The 17,072-nt window shown below is 40.9% G+C and overlaps 1 protein-coding gene across 1 annotated transcript in view; it reads left to right on the top strand.

Moving 5' to 3' along the window:
* Nucleotides 1–17,072, top strand: part of LOC101485916 (ATP-binding cassette sub-family C member 2) — a 34,387-nt gene that overhangs the window by 3,236 nt on the left and 14,079 nt on the right. Inside the window, exons 3-22 of the mRNA XM_014409129.4 lie at nt 3,801–3,941; nt 4,022–4,159; nt 4,343–4,465; nt 4,556–4,611; nt 4,690–4,945; nt 5,091–5,269; nt 9,700–9,877; nt 10,285–10,539; nt 10,942–11,007; nt 11,177–11,314; nt 11,396–11,542; nt 11,622–11,706; nt 11,824–11,890; nt 12,044–12,170; nt 13,102–13,278; nt 13,489–13,656; nt 15,492–15,675; nt 15,907–16,042; nt 16,146–16,248; nt 16,334–16,553. Coding sequence (XP_014264615.3) covers nt 3,801–3,941; nt 4,022–4,159; nt 4,343–4,465; nt 4,556–4,611; nt 4,690–4,945; nt 5,091–5,269; nt 9,700–9,877; nt 10,285–10,539; nt 10,942–11,007; nt 11,177–11,314; nt 11,396–11,542; nt 11,622–11,706; nt 11,824–11,890; nt 12,044–12,170; nt 13,102–13,278; nt 13,489–13,656; nt 15,492–15,675; nt 15,907–16,042; nt 16,146–16,248; nt 16,334–16,553 — 2,944 coding nt within the window. The remainder of the gene's footprint in view (nt 1–3,800; nt 3,942–4,021; nt 4,160–4,342; nt 4,466–4,555; nt 4,612–4,689; nt 4,946–5,090; nt 5,270–9,699; nt 9,878–10,284; nt 10,540–10,941; nt 11,008–11,176; nt 11,315–11,395; nt 11,543–11,621; nt 11,707–11,823; nt 11,891–12,043; nt 12,171–13,101; nt 13,279–13,488; nt 13,657–15,491; nt 15,676–15,906; nt 16,043–16,145; nt 16,249–16,333; nt 16,554–17,072) is intronic.

Genomic DNA, 17,072 nt, shown 5'->3' with positions numbered 1-17,072 from the left:
ATATGACTTATTGGTGTCAAGGGGTATGGTAAAAAGGTGAGTTTGAATAAGCATTTTAAGGTAGTTCAGAAATTGTCATAGCTGTGGTGTTTCAGTGAAAACCCTAAAAGGTTATCTGTACATCATCAGGACCTACTCTAAGGAGCTTGGAAAGAAAAGCGTCTGGACTTCTTTAAGTTGCTTGAAGACGTTTCACCTCTCATCCGAGAAGCTTCTTCAGTTCTAAGGTCAAACGGTGGAGAGTCCCAGATTTAAACCCAGTGGGAGTTTTCCCCCAAAGAGGGACAAAGGACCCCCTGATGATTCTCTACCTAATCACATGAGCCAAGATGTGAAAACGGGTGTGGGTCACAATGAGCCAGGGTTTCGGGTGAGCTCATTGTGAAACGTGGCCCCACCTTATCATGTGATTTCCTGAGATCAGATGGCCCAGGGTGTGAGTGGGCGTTAAGTCGTCTGGGAAGGGATCTCAAAACTGGATTATAGAAGGCAGACAGTTGGTGTCGTGAACCACCGCCTCTGTTCAAAGATGGTCACTCACAGTGGACATAAATGGCTTCTTTCACTCCTCTTTCAAACATCTGTCCTCTCTGTCCAAAATGTGAACATTGGGATCCTTGAAAGAGTGACCTTTATCCTTTAGATGCAGATGGACTGCTGAGTCTTGTCCCGTGGAGGTGGCTCTTCTATGTTGTGCCATGCGCTTGTGAAGTGGCTGTTTGGTCTCTCCAATGTAGAGGTCTGGGCATTCCTCGCTGTCTGTCTTTCTTATCCTCCCTAACACCAGCTAGGGAAACCCTGGCTGATTGTGACCCACTCCCGTTTTCACACCTTGGCTCATGTGATTAGGTAGAGGATCATCAGGGGTCCTTTGTCCCTCTTTGGGGGGATACTCCCACTGGGTTTAAATCTGGGATTCTCCACCATTTGACCTTAGAACTGAAGAAGCTTCTCGGATGAGAGGTGAAACCTCTTCAAGCAACTTATAGAAGTTCAGACGCTTTTCTTTCTAACTCCTTAGACCAGCGGTCTCCAACCTTTTTTGCACCACGGACCGGTTTACGCCCGACAATATTTTCATGGACCGGCCTTTAAGGTGTCGCGGATAAATACAACAAAATAAAACTAGTACTGGTACCGAAAAAAAGAAAATTTATTCATAACACACGAAAACCGAGTAAACGATAAAAACGATAACAAGATAACGCTGAAAACTGATAAAAACCCTGAAAACTATACATTTCACACCTGAGCCTCAACTCTCGCGGCCCGGTACCAAATGACTCATGGACCGGTACCGGTCCGAGGCCCGGGGGTTGGGGACCGCTGCCTTAGACTACGATGACCTCGATGACTGAGAACCTTCACAGACACCATCAGGACCTACACAAAAATGAAGCACATTGCTAATCTGTACGCTGTGTAGCAGTTTGCAAGTATGAAGAATTACAGTGCTTTAAAGGTTTTGTTTACCGTTACCACTAACATTTTCTGTGACTTTGCAGGGACCTTTGTAGAACTACGTAAAAGTACAAAGTTACCGTAGTCCTGATTGTAGAACTTTGAAGTTTTTCTCTCAGTGTTTGCTCAATGTGCTCATTCAGTGTTCTTCATTCTGTAAAGTTCTTGTCTCCCTCTTTCAAACTATTGTTTCTCATTCCCTGTTTTGTTTTGTTTTTATTTTGCTAGTCATTTTTCTCCTGTCTCTTGCATTTAGTTTTTCTTTCTTTTTAAGTTTTGCTTTGTTCCCCAGCTATGTCCATTTCCCTTAATTCTTATGTGTGGATTTTATAACCTATTTCCTTTGTTCTTTGTCAGGTCATATGTTAACCTGCCTTCAAGTGCTCCAAGTTCTCTGAAAAAGCTTGATTTTTGCTGTTCATTTCCCCCTATGGACTGTAATCATCCTAATTAAAGATTAGTTTTCACTTTAATCTGAGGGTTTCTCAGTATTGCATTAACATTACCCTCTTTCCACACTTCATGCTAGTTCACAAATGCATTTTCAAATGCAGAAAAATAGCTACACAATGAAAAACACAATAATGGATTGGATTTATATAGCGCTTTTCAAGGCACCCAAAGTGCTTTACAATGCCACTATTCATTCACTCTCACATTCACACACTGGTGGAGGCAAGCTACGGTTGTAGCCACAGCTGCCCTGGGGCAGACTGACAGAGGTGAGGCTGCCATATCGCGCCATCGGCCCCTCTGGCCAACACCAGTAGGCTGTAGGGTAGAGTGTCTTACCCAAGGACACAACGACCAGGACAGAGAGCATCAAACCGGCGACCTTCCGGTTACAGATACGCTTCCCAATCAATACATATATTACTCATTTTACAGACTGTGCAAACCTCTTTACAACTGCACCTATTGTTAGGCTTTTTCATTATTTTCCTATATTATTCTGATGCCTTGACTGCATGCTGAGGTGGCAACCCCAAACAAAAGTACAGTAGTATAGGCCTATTTAACACCATATACAGTTTACATGAGACAATTTTATTTCTTATGTGAATGTTATTTATTTTAACTGTCATAATCAGGATGTGACAAGTGATAATAATAACAACTGTACTGCATTAAAACATTCACAGCAGGTGGCTATCCAGTCTTTAAGTGATGAACCCTGCCTTCGGGTCAAAACTACTCTGCATTTATTAAGGCTGTTGTGTTTTTAGCATGTTTAATGCTTTGTATCTTTTCCTACTTAATCTGAACAAGCCCCTAAAAAAGGCTGTGATAACTGTTGACCTCTCTCAATTTTTATTACCACTATTCATTTTAAAACTCAGTTTTGAAAACCTTACAATGTAACAACAGCCCAGCCCATGCAGCAGTATATTAATGACCAACCTCGTACTGTGAATGGATTATCTCAGTAATGACTGACTTTTGGTCCATTTACATCATCCCGACATGTAATTGCATTTGTCCCTAAACATTGGGAAACCTCACGTTAACTTTTGTCGAGTTGAAAAAAGTTAGCGTTCATCCTCCAGCTTCACTGTGTTTATATTATGCTAACCATAGTTGTGTAGCTAGCCACCATGTAGCACATCATTATATACCAGCTAGTCCAACTACAGTAACCATATAAATGTCACTGCTGTTTAGTTTCCTGTCGTCATTTATGTCGAAAGTGATAGCAGAGCTTTACGTTTTAATTTTTCAGAAATCCCTGAATCAGAACATGGTATATTATTCAGTCTTCAAAAAATTTTAGAGACTTCCTGCACACCACTAGAGGGAGCCCATGTACCACCAGCGTACCGCGTACCACAGTTTGAGAACCTATGACCTACTGAATTTTATTCAGATGTGTTGCAGCAGGGACACATGGAAAAATTTGGGAAAACTGGCCCTTGAGGACTGGAGTAATATAAAAAGAACAATGTTTTTCCAAAGGTCAGTGTAAAAAAAGAGTGTATACATTGAAGCTAAAACACATGTAGTGTAAATTCACTGTTAAGGTCAAAAACACCAAGAGGCCATTCTCTGTGAGTTTATTATAAATGCATATACTGTGTATGAAATGTTCTAACATGGAAAGGACAAGTCATTTACAGCAAAAGGGCAAAGAGATGTCTCATTCTGCGTATTTTAAGCATCTGTTATCACTTCTCTAAAACCTTGAAGGAATGAAGGGAAAGAACTTAGTTTTAAGTATTTGTTATCTCATGAAAAAAAAAACATAGTATTGGTCAAAAGTTTATGCAAAAGATTATTAAAATTTTTTTTGCATAAAATAACATGATTTATTCTCCTGTCTGGTCTGTGTTTTCTTCCTTTAGCTTGTGGCGTCTCTGTTGTTCCTGACGGCCATAGCACACCTGGGAGTCACACTAGGAGAAGATTTTGGTCCAAACAGTGACCAATCTTCAGAAAATGCTGCTGCATACTACGCAAATCCAGTTTTATTTGCAATCACATGGGTAAATTGAGCAACCTTTATATTTATTTATTTAAATTTGAAAGGATTTGTTTTTATGTTCTGATGTGTCTTCTTTGTTAGATCCTTGTCCTGCTTTGCCATGAAGGATTAAGACGGGAAGGAGCAATAGACTCTGCCTCTATTTTCTTCTTCTGGTTACTCCTTGTATTGTGTGACATCTTTCCTTTCCAGACCCTCCTACGAGAGGCTCTCAGACTGGTATGAGTGAAGACATTTGATCAAGTTGGATTTAAAGTAGAAGACAAATAGTAGATTTACTCAGACATGGTGCAATAACTTGATATGATTGACTTTTAGCTCGCCATGTGTTGCATAACACACCATTTTCATTTTTCTTCGGGACCCTTTAAAGTTTTTCTTTCTCTCATTTTTGGCAATTAGGGCGAGGTCCGTGATGTCCCACGTTTCAGCCTTTTCTACATTTCTTTTGGGCTTGAACTGATTGCACTAGTTCTTTCTATTATGGCTGATATTCCCCCAGAAGCTAAAGACTTTATAAAAAAGGTACCCTTTATTTGTTAGTGGTTTTGCTTGTTTGTTTTCCGAGGGCAAAGTTCATAAGGAGTCAAATGTTAATCTTGTTTTTATCCACAGAATCCTGAAGCAGGTGCACCATTTTTGAGCAGAATCACATTCAACTGGTTAAACAGGTAACATTAAAGTCAGTATAGTAGGAATCTTAACAAGCACCTACATATGTGCTCCATGTCTTTTCATTGTTTTTACAGTATGGTCTTAAAAGGCTACAAACAACCTCTGGTTCAGGAGGACATGTGGGATCTGAATGAGAGTGATAGCACTGCTTTCATCAATGAGCGTTTCCAGCATTTCATGAAGCCTGAGTTGGATGCAGCTAGGGTCCGATTCCAGAACAAGATGAAAAAGAAATCAGCTAAAACCAGAGACAGTGCCCAGGAAAACCCACAGCAAAATGGGCTTTCCAGTGGTCTGGGGAAAGGAGTCAGTCAGGATGTACTAATGATGGTGAGAGCATTCAAACACTTCCACACACATGTACACTATATTGAGCTACAGTCTAAACGGATTTTAATAACATCACTAATCAACATCACTATGTTTTTTTCTGAATAAATCTCATCAACTGTGTTTAAACGATCTGTTCTTTTAGGAGGAAAGGGGGAAGAAGGAAGATGAAAAGAAGAAAAAGGACAATAAGGAGGAAGAGAACTATCCCAATTCATGGCTGATTACCACCATTTACAAGACCTTTAAAAGGATTCTGATTGAATCTGTCTGCTTCAAACTTCTGCAGGATGTGTTAACCTTTGTCAGTCCTCAGCTTCTTAAGTGAGTAAGATATTACAGAAGGTTACAGAAATAAAACAACAGATTTAAGAGAAGAACAATGTTGTGCTTGTACAATGTCGCTGGACTTAAACCAGCAACTCAGCTGTGTTGTACCCTGTATTGGACTACAGTGGTCTCTTAATAGTTCACTGTTCTGACTTTCTGATGCATACTTTTCAAAAAGAAAAGGAAAATATTGAAACCAGTTCTTTTTATTTTTCTACTGGACAGAGAAGATGCAGACTCAGAGTGGTCAAAGTATTTATAATCATTTTATTCAATATATTATCTTTCGGAAGAGAGATCCGCACGATGTAAGCATCTGCAGATCAAGGTTCAAGGTTCAAGGTTCTTTATTTGTCACATATTTAAAATTAAAGGAATTTGAAATGTACATTGTGCCTGGGTTTAGAGTGTCTGGAAGAGTCCTGTCTCAGTCAATTATAGATGATGTGAGAGGGCGGATGTGTGTGTGTTTAGGGCCCGGATGGCTTGGGGATAGAAGCTCCTCTTGAGTCTCTCTGTCCTTGCCCGGATGATGCGGAACCTTCTACCAGATTGCATAAGTTGGAACAGTTTGTTGCCAGGATGGGACGGGTCCTTCAGTATCTGCGCTGCTCTAGTCCGGCATCTCCTGGTATAGGTGTCCTGAAGCGGGGGGAGAGCAATCCTGCAGCAGCGTTCTGCTGTACGGATCACTCTCTGGAGAGCTTTTTGGTCCTTCACACAGCTGTTCCCAAACCACTGTGAGGATGCTCTCCACAGCGCCTGTATAGAAAATCCTGAGGATCTTTGGAGAGACCTCTCCGTGAATCGCTACCTTATCGTGGTGGAGGGGTTTGTGTGTCCCAGGGATCCCAGGGGCTATGTTGTCTGGGGGCTTTTGCCCCCTGGTAGGGTCTCCCATGGCAAGTTGGTCCTGGGTGAGGGACCAGACCAGTCCTGGGTGAGGGACCAGACAAAGAGCGATTCAGAAGACCCTTACCGGGGCCCCGCCCTGGAGCCAGGCCGGGGAGAGTGCCCGAGGGCAAGCGTCTGGCGGCCGGGCCTTAGTCCATGGGGCCCGGCCGGGCACACCCCGAAGAGGAGACATGGGCCCATCCTCCCGCAGGAGGCGCCATAGGGGTCGGGTGCATTGTGTGCCGGGTGGTGGCCAGGAGCGGAGGCCCTGGCGGACTGATCCCCGGCTGCCAAGACTGGCAATAGGGACATGGAATGTCACCTCTCTGGTGGGGAAGGAGCCTGAGTTAGTGCGTGAGGTTGAGAGGTACCGGCTAGATATAATCGGGCTCACCTCTACGCATGGCTTGAGCTCTGGAACCAGTCTCCTGAAGAGGGGCTGGACTCTGTCTCAGTCTGGAGTTGCCCCTGGTGAGAGGCGGCGGGCTGGGTATTCTAATATCCCCTCGGCTTGCTGCCGGTACTTTGGAGTTCTTCCCGGTGGGTGAGAGGGTTTGGGGAATGGGTCCTGACTGTCATCTGCGCTTATGCGCTGAGTGGCAGTTCAGAGTACCCAGCCTTCTTAGAGTCCCTGGGGGGTGGGGGGTGGGGGGGGGTGGAAGGTGCTGCACCTGGAGACCCTGTTGTCCTGCTGGGAGACTTCGACTTCAATGCAAGAACAGCGAGACCTGGAGGGGTGTGATTGGGAGGAACGGCCTCCCGAATCTGAACCCGAGCCGTGTTTTGTTATTGGACTTCTGTGCAAATCACAGTTTGGCCATAACAAACACCTTGTTCGAACATAAGAGTGTCTATAAGTGCACGTGGCACCAGGACGCTCTAGGTCATAGGTCGATGATCGATTTTGTAATCGTATCACCAGACCTGCGACCATATGTTCTGGACACTCGAGTAAAGAGAGGGGCTGAGCTGTCAACTGATCACCACCTGGTGGTGAGTTGGATCAGGTGGCGGAGGAGGACGCTGGACAGACCCGGTGCACCTAAACGCGTAGTGAGGGTGTGCTGGGAACGTCTAGCTGAGGCCCCAGTCTGCGAGATCTTCAACGCACACCTCTGGCAGAGCTTCAACAGCATTCCGAGGGAGACTGGGGACATTGAGTCCGAATGGACCATGTTCAGCGTCTCCATTGCCAAAGCTGCTGCATTGAGCTACGGCCACAAGGTGGTTGGTGCCTGCCGTGGTGGTAATCCCCGAACCAAATGCTGGACACCAGAGGTGAAGGGAGCCACCAGGCTGAAGAAGGAGTCCTATTGGGCTTGGTTAGCCTGTGGGACTCCGGAGGCAGCCAATAGGTATCGACAGGCCAAGTGGAATGCAGCTTGGGCAGTGGCTGAAGCAAAAACTTGGGTGTAGGAGGAGTTCGGAGAGGCCATGGAAAAAGACTTTCGGACTGCCTCGAAGAGATTCTGGCAAACCGTCAGGCGTCTCGGGAGGGGAAAGCGGTGCTCTACCTGCACTGTGTATAGTGCTGGCGGAGCGCTGCTGACGTCTACTGAGAAAATTGTCAGGCGGTGGAAGGAATACTTCGAGGACCTCCTTAATCCCACTGACACGTCTTCCGAGGAGGAAGCAGAGTCTGGGGATGAGGGGAATGACCTGCCAGTTTCCGGGGGCGAGGTCACTGAGGCAGTTAAACAACTCCTTGGTGGCAGAGCCCCTGGTGTTGATGAGGTCCGCCCCGAGTACCTGAAGGCTCTGGATGTTGTAGGGCTTCTTCAGTTGTCGTAGGTGATACATGCACTGCCTAGCCTTTTTGGTCTGGACCTGAATGCGTGCAGACCTGATCTGAAGCATTAGAAGCCTATAACCTATATTATAGTCAGCTCCCTCCTCCTGTTATTTTGGTACTTACACGTCACACACAGTTTTGATCAAAACAACTTCTGCGCTACACTCTGCCTCTGCAGCTCTGCACAAGACTCCCTGTTCTGCACAGTTTCCTGTTCTGCACCGTGTTCCAGTCTTGCTCAGCAATTTATGACCTTTAAAACACTTAATGAGTGAAACGTGGCCTCTTAATATTCTGGTCTGCATAAAACAAAAATAATCAGAAAATAAGTACTAAAAATATATATATATTCCTTAACAAAAGGAAAGGAATTTATACAATTATCTGTCACAGATGTGTTTTTTTTTATTCACTTGCAGTTACCTTTTACAATCCTTTGGGTTAACTATTCCCTATTGTCAGTCTGCGGGACCAGCACCCCTATACAGGAAGTCTGGGTCAGCTCTCTGTTTAAGAAGTTCTAATCGCTGGATGAGTATTACCCAGCAGGCAATGCAGAGTTCAGATGGGGCTGATGTGGCTCAGGGAGCTCGCCCAGCTTTAATGGTCTCAAAATCGTCTGTATGTTTTTCCTGCTTATCTGATAAAATCCGGGGACCCGAGTAGCCTTGCAGTCCTGGCCTCCGTCAGGCACATAGTTACAGCGGCTCCCCTCTTTATTGGTGTGCTTGGTATTTAAGTGGGTTAGCTTTAGAGGGCTTGACAGTAGGCCTCAAGGGTATGTTATGTGTAAAGGGCTGAAGTAACCTGTAAGAGCTATTTACATTAAAATGGGTCAATACTCAGATTTTTACCTGTACTGTTTCACAACGGGTTAAAAGGTGAATATCAACAATTTAGACTTTAATTGTACGAAAATTATAATGAGTTAATGCTGAGTTTTTTCTTAACACTGGAGAGGAGACAGGCACGCCCAGGTCTGAAGATGTGCTTATCTCAGTGTTCTGTAGTCCTGACCACCGTCAGGCACAAAGTTCACTTAGAGATCCAATCTTCTGAACTGTTCATCTCACAGCAGATGAAGGGAAGAGCAAAGAATGCATTTGGGCGCTCTCTTTTATACTCTCCCAAGTGCCTTTTTGCCCCCCCTTCTCTCTCCTCCTATCTAGTCATTCAAGCACATTGTTCACTTAGGATCATCTGATGTCCAACCACACAATATGTATTTGATTAATCAAAGTTTACTTCAACAACACTTCTTTACATTTTCTTCGTAATTCTTAACATATAAGATCTCATGACATTTGAACATTTAAGAGACATCCTTCACATTGCTGACACCAATAGGTAAAGAACTAAGTTGGATCATGTCTACAGACACAAAATCTAGACTGTTTCACTACTCAAACTACATTTCTCATTTAACATATTGATCAAGCTTATATTTTGATTTATCTTTAAACAAAAAAAAAAAAAACAATAAAAAATGAAGATAAAAATAAAGATTAAAACTATAAATCACTTAAAAAAAAAGGGATGTTAAGCCTTTTCACCCTCTCTCTGATGTGATGAGAAGAAGGCAGGGGGTCTTTAATCTCTCTCTGTCCCTCATGTCTTGACACTAGTCATTCATAACCGATAACAGGAGTGGCAGGATGAAATGAGGACATTGTTAGATAAGTGCTAAAGATGAAGCTGGAGATTAGCATGTTTTCTTCTTTTTTTCTGTTTTTCCTAGATTGATGATCTCGTTCACTCAGGACAAATCCAGATATGCCTGGGAGGGCTATCTGTATGCAGTGTTGCTGATGGTGGTGGTTCTGCTACAGTCTCTAACCCTACAGCAGTATTTCCAGCGCTGCCATGTGCTGGGGATGAAGGTTCGCACTGCACTTATGGCTGCTGTGTATAAAAAGGTAAAAACAGGAGTGACAGAACACCATTTATTGACATTGGTGTGAAAAAAAAATCAAATGCTGTATAATATAAATTACTGTTACACATTAGAAGAAAAAAATTACTAGTCATAATTTTCTGCTTAAGTCAGTTGTCAGATGTTTCAGTTATAAATAACTTTTATCAGCGCATACTTGTCACAGAAAAACTATTTACATTATTTCTTAGATAAGGTCAGCTTTGCTTTTTTCAATATATAGGGTTAGAGTAGGATTATGGTTTTAAAAAAAGTGACACAAAGACCCATCTCCTGCTTTGTTGATGTACTAAAACATACAGAGTAAGACAAAATATCACTTATATGCTTCTCTTACTTAATTTTCACCCCACTTTCTAATTAATAAGCCCTTTTTATCCCTTTTCTAAGGCATTAGTGGTGTCCAATGACACTCGTAAGGAGTCAACAGTAGGGGAAATGGTGAACCTGATGTCAGCAGATGCCCAGCGCTTCAATGATGTGACCAACTTTATCCACCTGCTGTGGTCCTGCCCTCTGCAGATCATCATATCCATTGTTTTCCTGTGGCTGGAGTTAGGACCTTCTGTGTTGGCAGGACTGGGAGTCATGGTGTTAATAATTCCAACCAATGCAGTGCTAGCAACCAAGGCCAGAAAACTCCAGGTCAGGGGAAATACTAGCCAAATCTTCTGTAAACCTCTGTGCGAGATTCTAAATCAAGATAATTCAAGATGAGATTACACTGCAAATTTTAAAGTGTTATTCAAGATGTTTAACTAAAGTATTGCATTGACTGTTTAATAGCTTTTGATACAGTCCGCCCACTTTCAGAGGCTCAAAAGTAGATAGACAATTGAGTGACGCAGCATACAGGCGTTTAATTAATATTAACTATAATGTGAAAAAAGTGATCTCGGTAACTCTGAGCACATGATTCTTGCTGGTGAAAAAGTTGGGGGGGGGGGGGGGATTCTAATGAATTACACAGAATAAATTGCTGTTCAAAACACTTTAAGTATTGTCTTATTGCCTGTTTAACATGAGCTACATTGTGTCTCTTTTCAGATAGAGAACATGAACTTTAAAGATAAGAGAATGAAAATCATGAATGAAATTCTAAATGGGATCAAGGTGAGCTCCCTTATTCAGTGTATTCATGGTGTATGTAGATGCCTTCCTTACATGTAAGGCTTTGATGCTTCAAGAAACTGCAGTAACTTGAACAATAAGTGCTCTGCTGCCGCACCCTTCCTTCTGCCTCACTGCCTCCTCACTGTCTTTTTCTTTTGTCTCCCACCAGATTCTGAAGCTGTATGCTTGGGAGCCATCCTTCCAGAAGCAGGTGGAAGACATTAGAGGGGAAGAACTAAAAGTCATGAAGAAGTTTGCCTACCTACAGTCCATCTCCATCCTTACCTTCCGCTGCAGTCCAGCTCTGGTGAGTTCTGTCAAGGAGCTTCACAGAGATTAGAATCAAATGGTAAAGAAACCTTTTTTCTTAAACTGTCTGTACTTGCAGGTTTCTCTGGCCACGTTTGCAGTATTTGTTAGTGTGAGCAGCGATAATGTGTTAACTGCTGAGAGAGCTTTTACTTCCATCTCTCTCTTCAACATCCTCCGAGCTCCTCTTGCCATGCTGCCCATGCTCATTGCTTCCATTGTACAAGTAAGTGAACAGAGCTACATCACGCACATGTATCAAGCCTGTGATAGCATCAAACTTAACCTGTTCTTTGAATTTTCAGACAGCAGTGTCTAAGAAGCGCCTGGAGAAGTTTCTGGCAGGGGAAGACATCGACAGTGACATTGTGCGCCAAGACCCCAGTTTCAGTATGTTCACCATTAGAATTTGCACTTGTTCTACAGCTGAAGATTGAAGCTTAGTCACAGTTTTTATGTGTGCGGATCATCTGTTAAGCTCTGTCTTGGTCTGTGTTCATTTTTTAGATACTGCTGTGAGCGTATGTGATGGTTCCTTTGCTTGGGAAAAAGATGCAAAGCCTCTGCTGAAAGAGTATGTCTGTGTTGGTCATCAAAAAGTTACTAGTTAACTTAATTAACTGTGAGATGTTCACCAGGATTTTTTAGCATTGCTTAAGTTTTTCAAGTCTGTTTATTTGCCCCTGATGTGTTCACAGCATTGAGTATAGTTATTATGTGTCTCCAGTGTGAATTTGGACATTGAGCCTGGTCGGTTGGTTGCCGTAGTGGGAGCTGTTGGGTCAGGAAAGTCGTCTCTTATGTCAGCCCTCCTTGGAGAGATGCACAGTACCAAAGGTTTTATCAACATTATGGTAATGGCTTTTTCCCCGTTTGTATTTATCAGTGTGTGTTAAAAAAACATGTAAAATCCATAACATCTAATTACGTCTTAACTAAAATAACACAAATGTTCACACAAATGTTTTTTTGTTTTTTTAACTCAACATGTAGCATGACTGTGGCACAATCAAATTAAGTTTGCTTCAGTTTTTACTTCAGCGCCTTCCCTCATCTTTCACGAAGGCAGAATACTTTATTATTCCATAAAGAAATTATGTTCGTTATTTTTTTGTTTTTTAAATACAGAGAAAATCAATGTTGATTGAATCATTTACTGAGTTTATTTAATGACTAAAAGTATAAAATTCCTCTATATAGCAGTATCTATGCATTCTCAATCATCCAGATAAGGATATCCCAAAAAGTTCATAGTATATTTAGACTCATAGACTCCCACTGAAAACAATATTTCTACATGAAAAGCATAAACGTTTTGTGATCTACATAGTAGTAGTTACATTCAAGGAGCACAAAAAGCGTATAATTTAACAATCACAATACAATATTTTAATTTTTTTAAAATAATTCAACAATTAAACATTAAAGACTTTAAGAAACAAAGTAAAGATGCATAAATAAAAAAAACATCACCAGCCTAATTCATTCAAGCCAGTTTTGATAATCTGGTCTAAACTCATCAGTATTGAAGGAAAAAACAGCTGAATAAAGAAGTATATTTCTGCACAAATTTTGTGAAATGGAGGCAGATGATTTGCTTATAACTCAAACCATTTTACCCACAGAATAAACTGTTCTCTTAGATTTCCAGTAAATTGATTTGTTTTTCACCTAGCCACTGTAGTGTTTGGTCTGGATAAAAATGTGTGGATGCCAGGTTTTTTTTTATGATAAGACAGATGTAGTGAGACATCTGTAATTGAGTCATAATTTGTTTCTTTCCAGGGTTCTCTTGCTTTTGTACCGCAGCAAGCCTGGATCCAAAATGCTACTTTGAAGGATAATATCTTGTTTGGATCTCCACATGAGGAAGAGAACTTCAAAAAGGTCATAGAGGCCTGTGCTCTTGCCCCTGACCTTGAGCTGCTGCCTGGAGGAGACCTCACTGAGATTGGAGAGAAAGTGAGTTACACTTTGAAAGGTTCAGGTTTTTGGTTACACAAATATTTTTCCTGTATGCAAATACTGTGTATGGCGTTTATTATAAACACATGTAAAATATTTGTTTCTTAAATACATGACAAAAAAGTAACAAAACAGAAGAGCTCTTCTGATTATAAAGGAAAGGCTAAAAGAGTGTGTCTCTTTTCCCCTCCTTTCTTCTCTTTTCAGGGTATCAATCTCTCAGGGGGTCAAAAGCAGCGTGTGAGCTTAGCCAGAGCAGTCTACAGTCAGGCTGATATCTATCTATTAGATGACCCTTTGTCTGCTGTGGACTCACATGTAGGAAAGCATCTATTTGAAAATGTAATTGGACCCAATGGATTACTTAAAGACAAGGTTTGTGCTTAAAAACATATGCTAACAATATTAAAAATGGGGATTAAGAATAACCCAATCATTTATAATACAATAAGGGTCTGGGGGGAAATGCGTAAAAGGTTGGGTAGAGAAGATTGCACTTCATTCTTGACTCCTTTACTGAGAAACAAAGGTTTTGTTCCAGGAATGTCTTGTAGCATGTTCGATAAGTGGCACAAAAAGGGATTAAGGGTAATTGGCGATTTGTATCAAAACAACACACTGATGAACTTTGAGCAATTGCAGTCAAATTTTAATATTCCTAGAGACCACTTTTTTGGCTTTCTCCAGGTTCGTAACTTCGTTCATTCTAGAATTCCACAGTCTTCAGAAATAGTTATATATGATGATATTGAGACATTTCTTATTAAGCGAAAAGACAGAACTCATTTTATCTCAGCTTTTTACTCTCTCCTATATACTCTTAGTAGCAACACACTGAGCGCTATTTATAAATGGGAGAGAGATCTTAATAATCAATATACCGAAGAGGAGTGGAAAGGAGCCATTAACATGAGTAGTTCCACTTTTACTTGTAACCGCTTGCGAGAAACCCAATACAAAATCATACATCGCCTTTATATAGCTCCTAATGTCTTGCATAAGATTGCACCTCATATTTCCCATCTTTGTAGTAAATGTCAAAAAGAAACTGGCACTTTTTTCCATTACTTTTGGGAATGTAAATTAATCAAAAGATTTTGGAGCTTCATATCTCAAGAACTAAGTAATATTTTTAACAACCTGATTCAAAGGGACCCCGGGTACTTTCTTCTTGGCCTACCCTCAAAAGAATTAACATTGAATCACTTGCAGCGCAAATTATGTCACAAACTATTGCTGGTAGCTAGGAAATGTATTCTCATTAATTGGGTTAAGGATAAACCTCCCTCTGTGACGTTGTGGTACAGAGAATTATTTAAAGTTATTCCTCACGAAAGAACTGCTGCTATTTTAGGAGGAAATGAGGGTCTCTTTCTCAATGTTTGGTCCCCTTTGCTTTCTTATTTGCCAAATGATTTGTCCCAACTGTTGAGGGGGGGTGGTTGCGATTAAGATGTTCTCAGTTAAATAGGAAGCAAGTGTAAAGGACAATTCATTCTTGGAGTTTATCTTTTTCTCTTTCTATATCTGTGGGTAATTGAGTGAAAATATGTTTTTTTGTGTGTCTGTGTGGATGTGGGTTTTTTTGGGGTGTTTTTTTTTTCTTCTTTCTTCTCTGTTTGGTTGTGTTGTTTTATGCTATTCTTGAACGAATAAAAATTGTATATCAAAAAAAAAACCATATGCTAAACATTTTACTTTAAAATTAATATTTTAAATAGAAATCAGTATTTAAAGTGAAAAAAACGCGACCATTTCCCATTTAATTTCTTCTGAGGAATCTTGACAAATACTTTCTGCACAGGATATTCCAGCTGTTACTTGCTTAGAAAACATGGCATCTAATTTGTAGTATTTTACATCATTTTACCCAGGACCTGAGCATTACATAGAGGTTACAATAGGCTAAATATCACACTAAATGACCAGGATAACTGAATAGCTAATTATGAAAGGTTAGGAATAAAAGCCACTCGGAAATGGAATTACAAGTTAGAAAAGGTTTGGCTTTATAACTGATTTTTAAATGATTAAACCTATTATTGTTAATTCAGTCTGTGAACTGAAACATATTCTCTTTTTTGATAAATACAATTTATAAACATATTTAAACATAATTTATGGTTTTTTCTTTCTTTTCCTTTAATACTTAACAATGTTTTTGTAAATCCTATCTAACCCTATTTGATTGGTGAATTCTGACCATACAGACTCGTATCCTGGTGACTCATGGCATAAGCTTCCTGCCATACGTGGATGAAATAGTGGTTTTGGAGAATGGAGTCATTTCTGAAGTTGGATCCTATGAAACCCTTCGTGCCAGTGGAGGAACTTTTTCTAAGTTTCTCGACACATATGCCAAAGAGCAGAACAATCAGAGAAATTCAGAAACAGGTAATTACAACCTTTTCTTAGTATATTAGGAATATGATCTGCACACATCACATGTTTTTGTTAGCTGTACAACCAAAACCTATGCTAAAATTATACATCACAAATATGAATGAATTAAATTTCTTTTCGTCATCTTTTATGAATACTTTGTGTTGATGTTGTTCACATATTGACCCAAATACCATAAATTACTGCCATATATATAAAACACCATGTATATTGTTAATTTAGGTGAGGGCCAGGACGCAGAAGACTTTGAGCTCATCCCAGATGGAGACGATGCCCAACCTGACGGTGCTTCGGAGGACACTGTTTCTCTTACACTGAGGCGAGAAAACAGCATCCGCCGCAGCCAGCGCAATGGCAGGTTCGAGCTTGTTAAAGTTGCAGATGAAACCAATGAAACAGCTTGTCTCAAATAGCATCTTTAGCAGAATGTCCATTTCATTCTTTTCCTCTATTTTTTTTAGTGTCAGATTAAGAAGAAATATTTCCATTAAAAAATCTGCCAATGCTGATGAAACACAGAAAGGCCAGAAGCTTATAGAGAAGGAAACTATGGAAACAGGACAGGTAACAAAATGTTTTTGTACAACTAGCGCAAGATTACAACAAATGATAGCCTGTTTCCTGAGTGCCGTCTCGCGCTGATTTCCAGGTGAAGCTTGCAGTGTTCCTGCAGCACCTGCGAGCCATGGGCTGGGGATATTCTGCCATGGTTTTCCTGATTTACTTCATCCAAAACGCTGCTTTCATCGGTCAGAATTTGTGGCTGAGTGACTGGACCAGTGATTCTGTGGAGTACTACAACATGACATACCCTTCCTGGAAGAGGGACACAAGGGTGGGAGTGTTCGGAGCTCTTGGAGTGGCTCAGGGTAACTTAACAGTCGTTCCTTTTGTATTTGCAAATATTTTCAGGTTCGTGCAAATTAACGTTAAGGAACTTTATGTCTTACAGACAGGAAAATTCCCTACTCTGTTATTTAGGATCCTCTCATTTTTAGAGCGCTATATAGACAACCTAAACAGTCTTTTTATTGTACTAGAGGACTTGTGCACTGTGTGCGTTAGGTCCTTTGTCACAGGGACTCATGCTGAAAAGTGCATAGGCACCTATAACTTTTTATGTTAATAATTAGGAGGAATTTGTTTATATATAAAATTCTGTTAAGCTGAACTGAATCTTCTCAAGCTAAACTACTCAGTGTAATAAAAAAAGTGTAATAAAACTAAACAAATCAATGAAAAACAAAACAAAAAATAAGGTGGATGCTTCAGAGCTGTTCGGTCTGGGGGAATGATGGGGCTGATGTAGAGGGTGGAGATGAGTATAAAAGTAGAGAGGAGTACAAAGGGAGGGAAAACATTTGTTATTTATTAGTTCTTTAACAGTA

The sequence above is a fragment of the Maylandia zebra genome, linkage group LG13 (genome assembly GCF_041146795.1).
Source record: "Maylandia zebra isolate NMK-2024a linkage group LG13, Mzebra_GT3a, whole genome shotgun sequence".
NCBI classification, from domain to species: Eukaryota; Metazoa; Chordata; class Actinopteri; order Cichliformes; family Cichlidae; genus Maylandia; species Maylandia zebra.
Note: the sequence above shows the minus strand (reverse complement) of the source record. Positions and strands in the feature narration are given on the sequence as shown.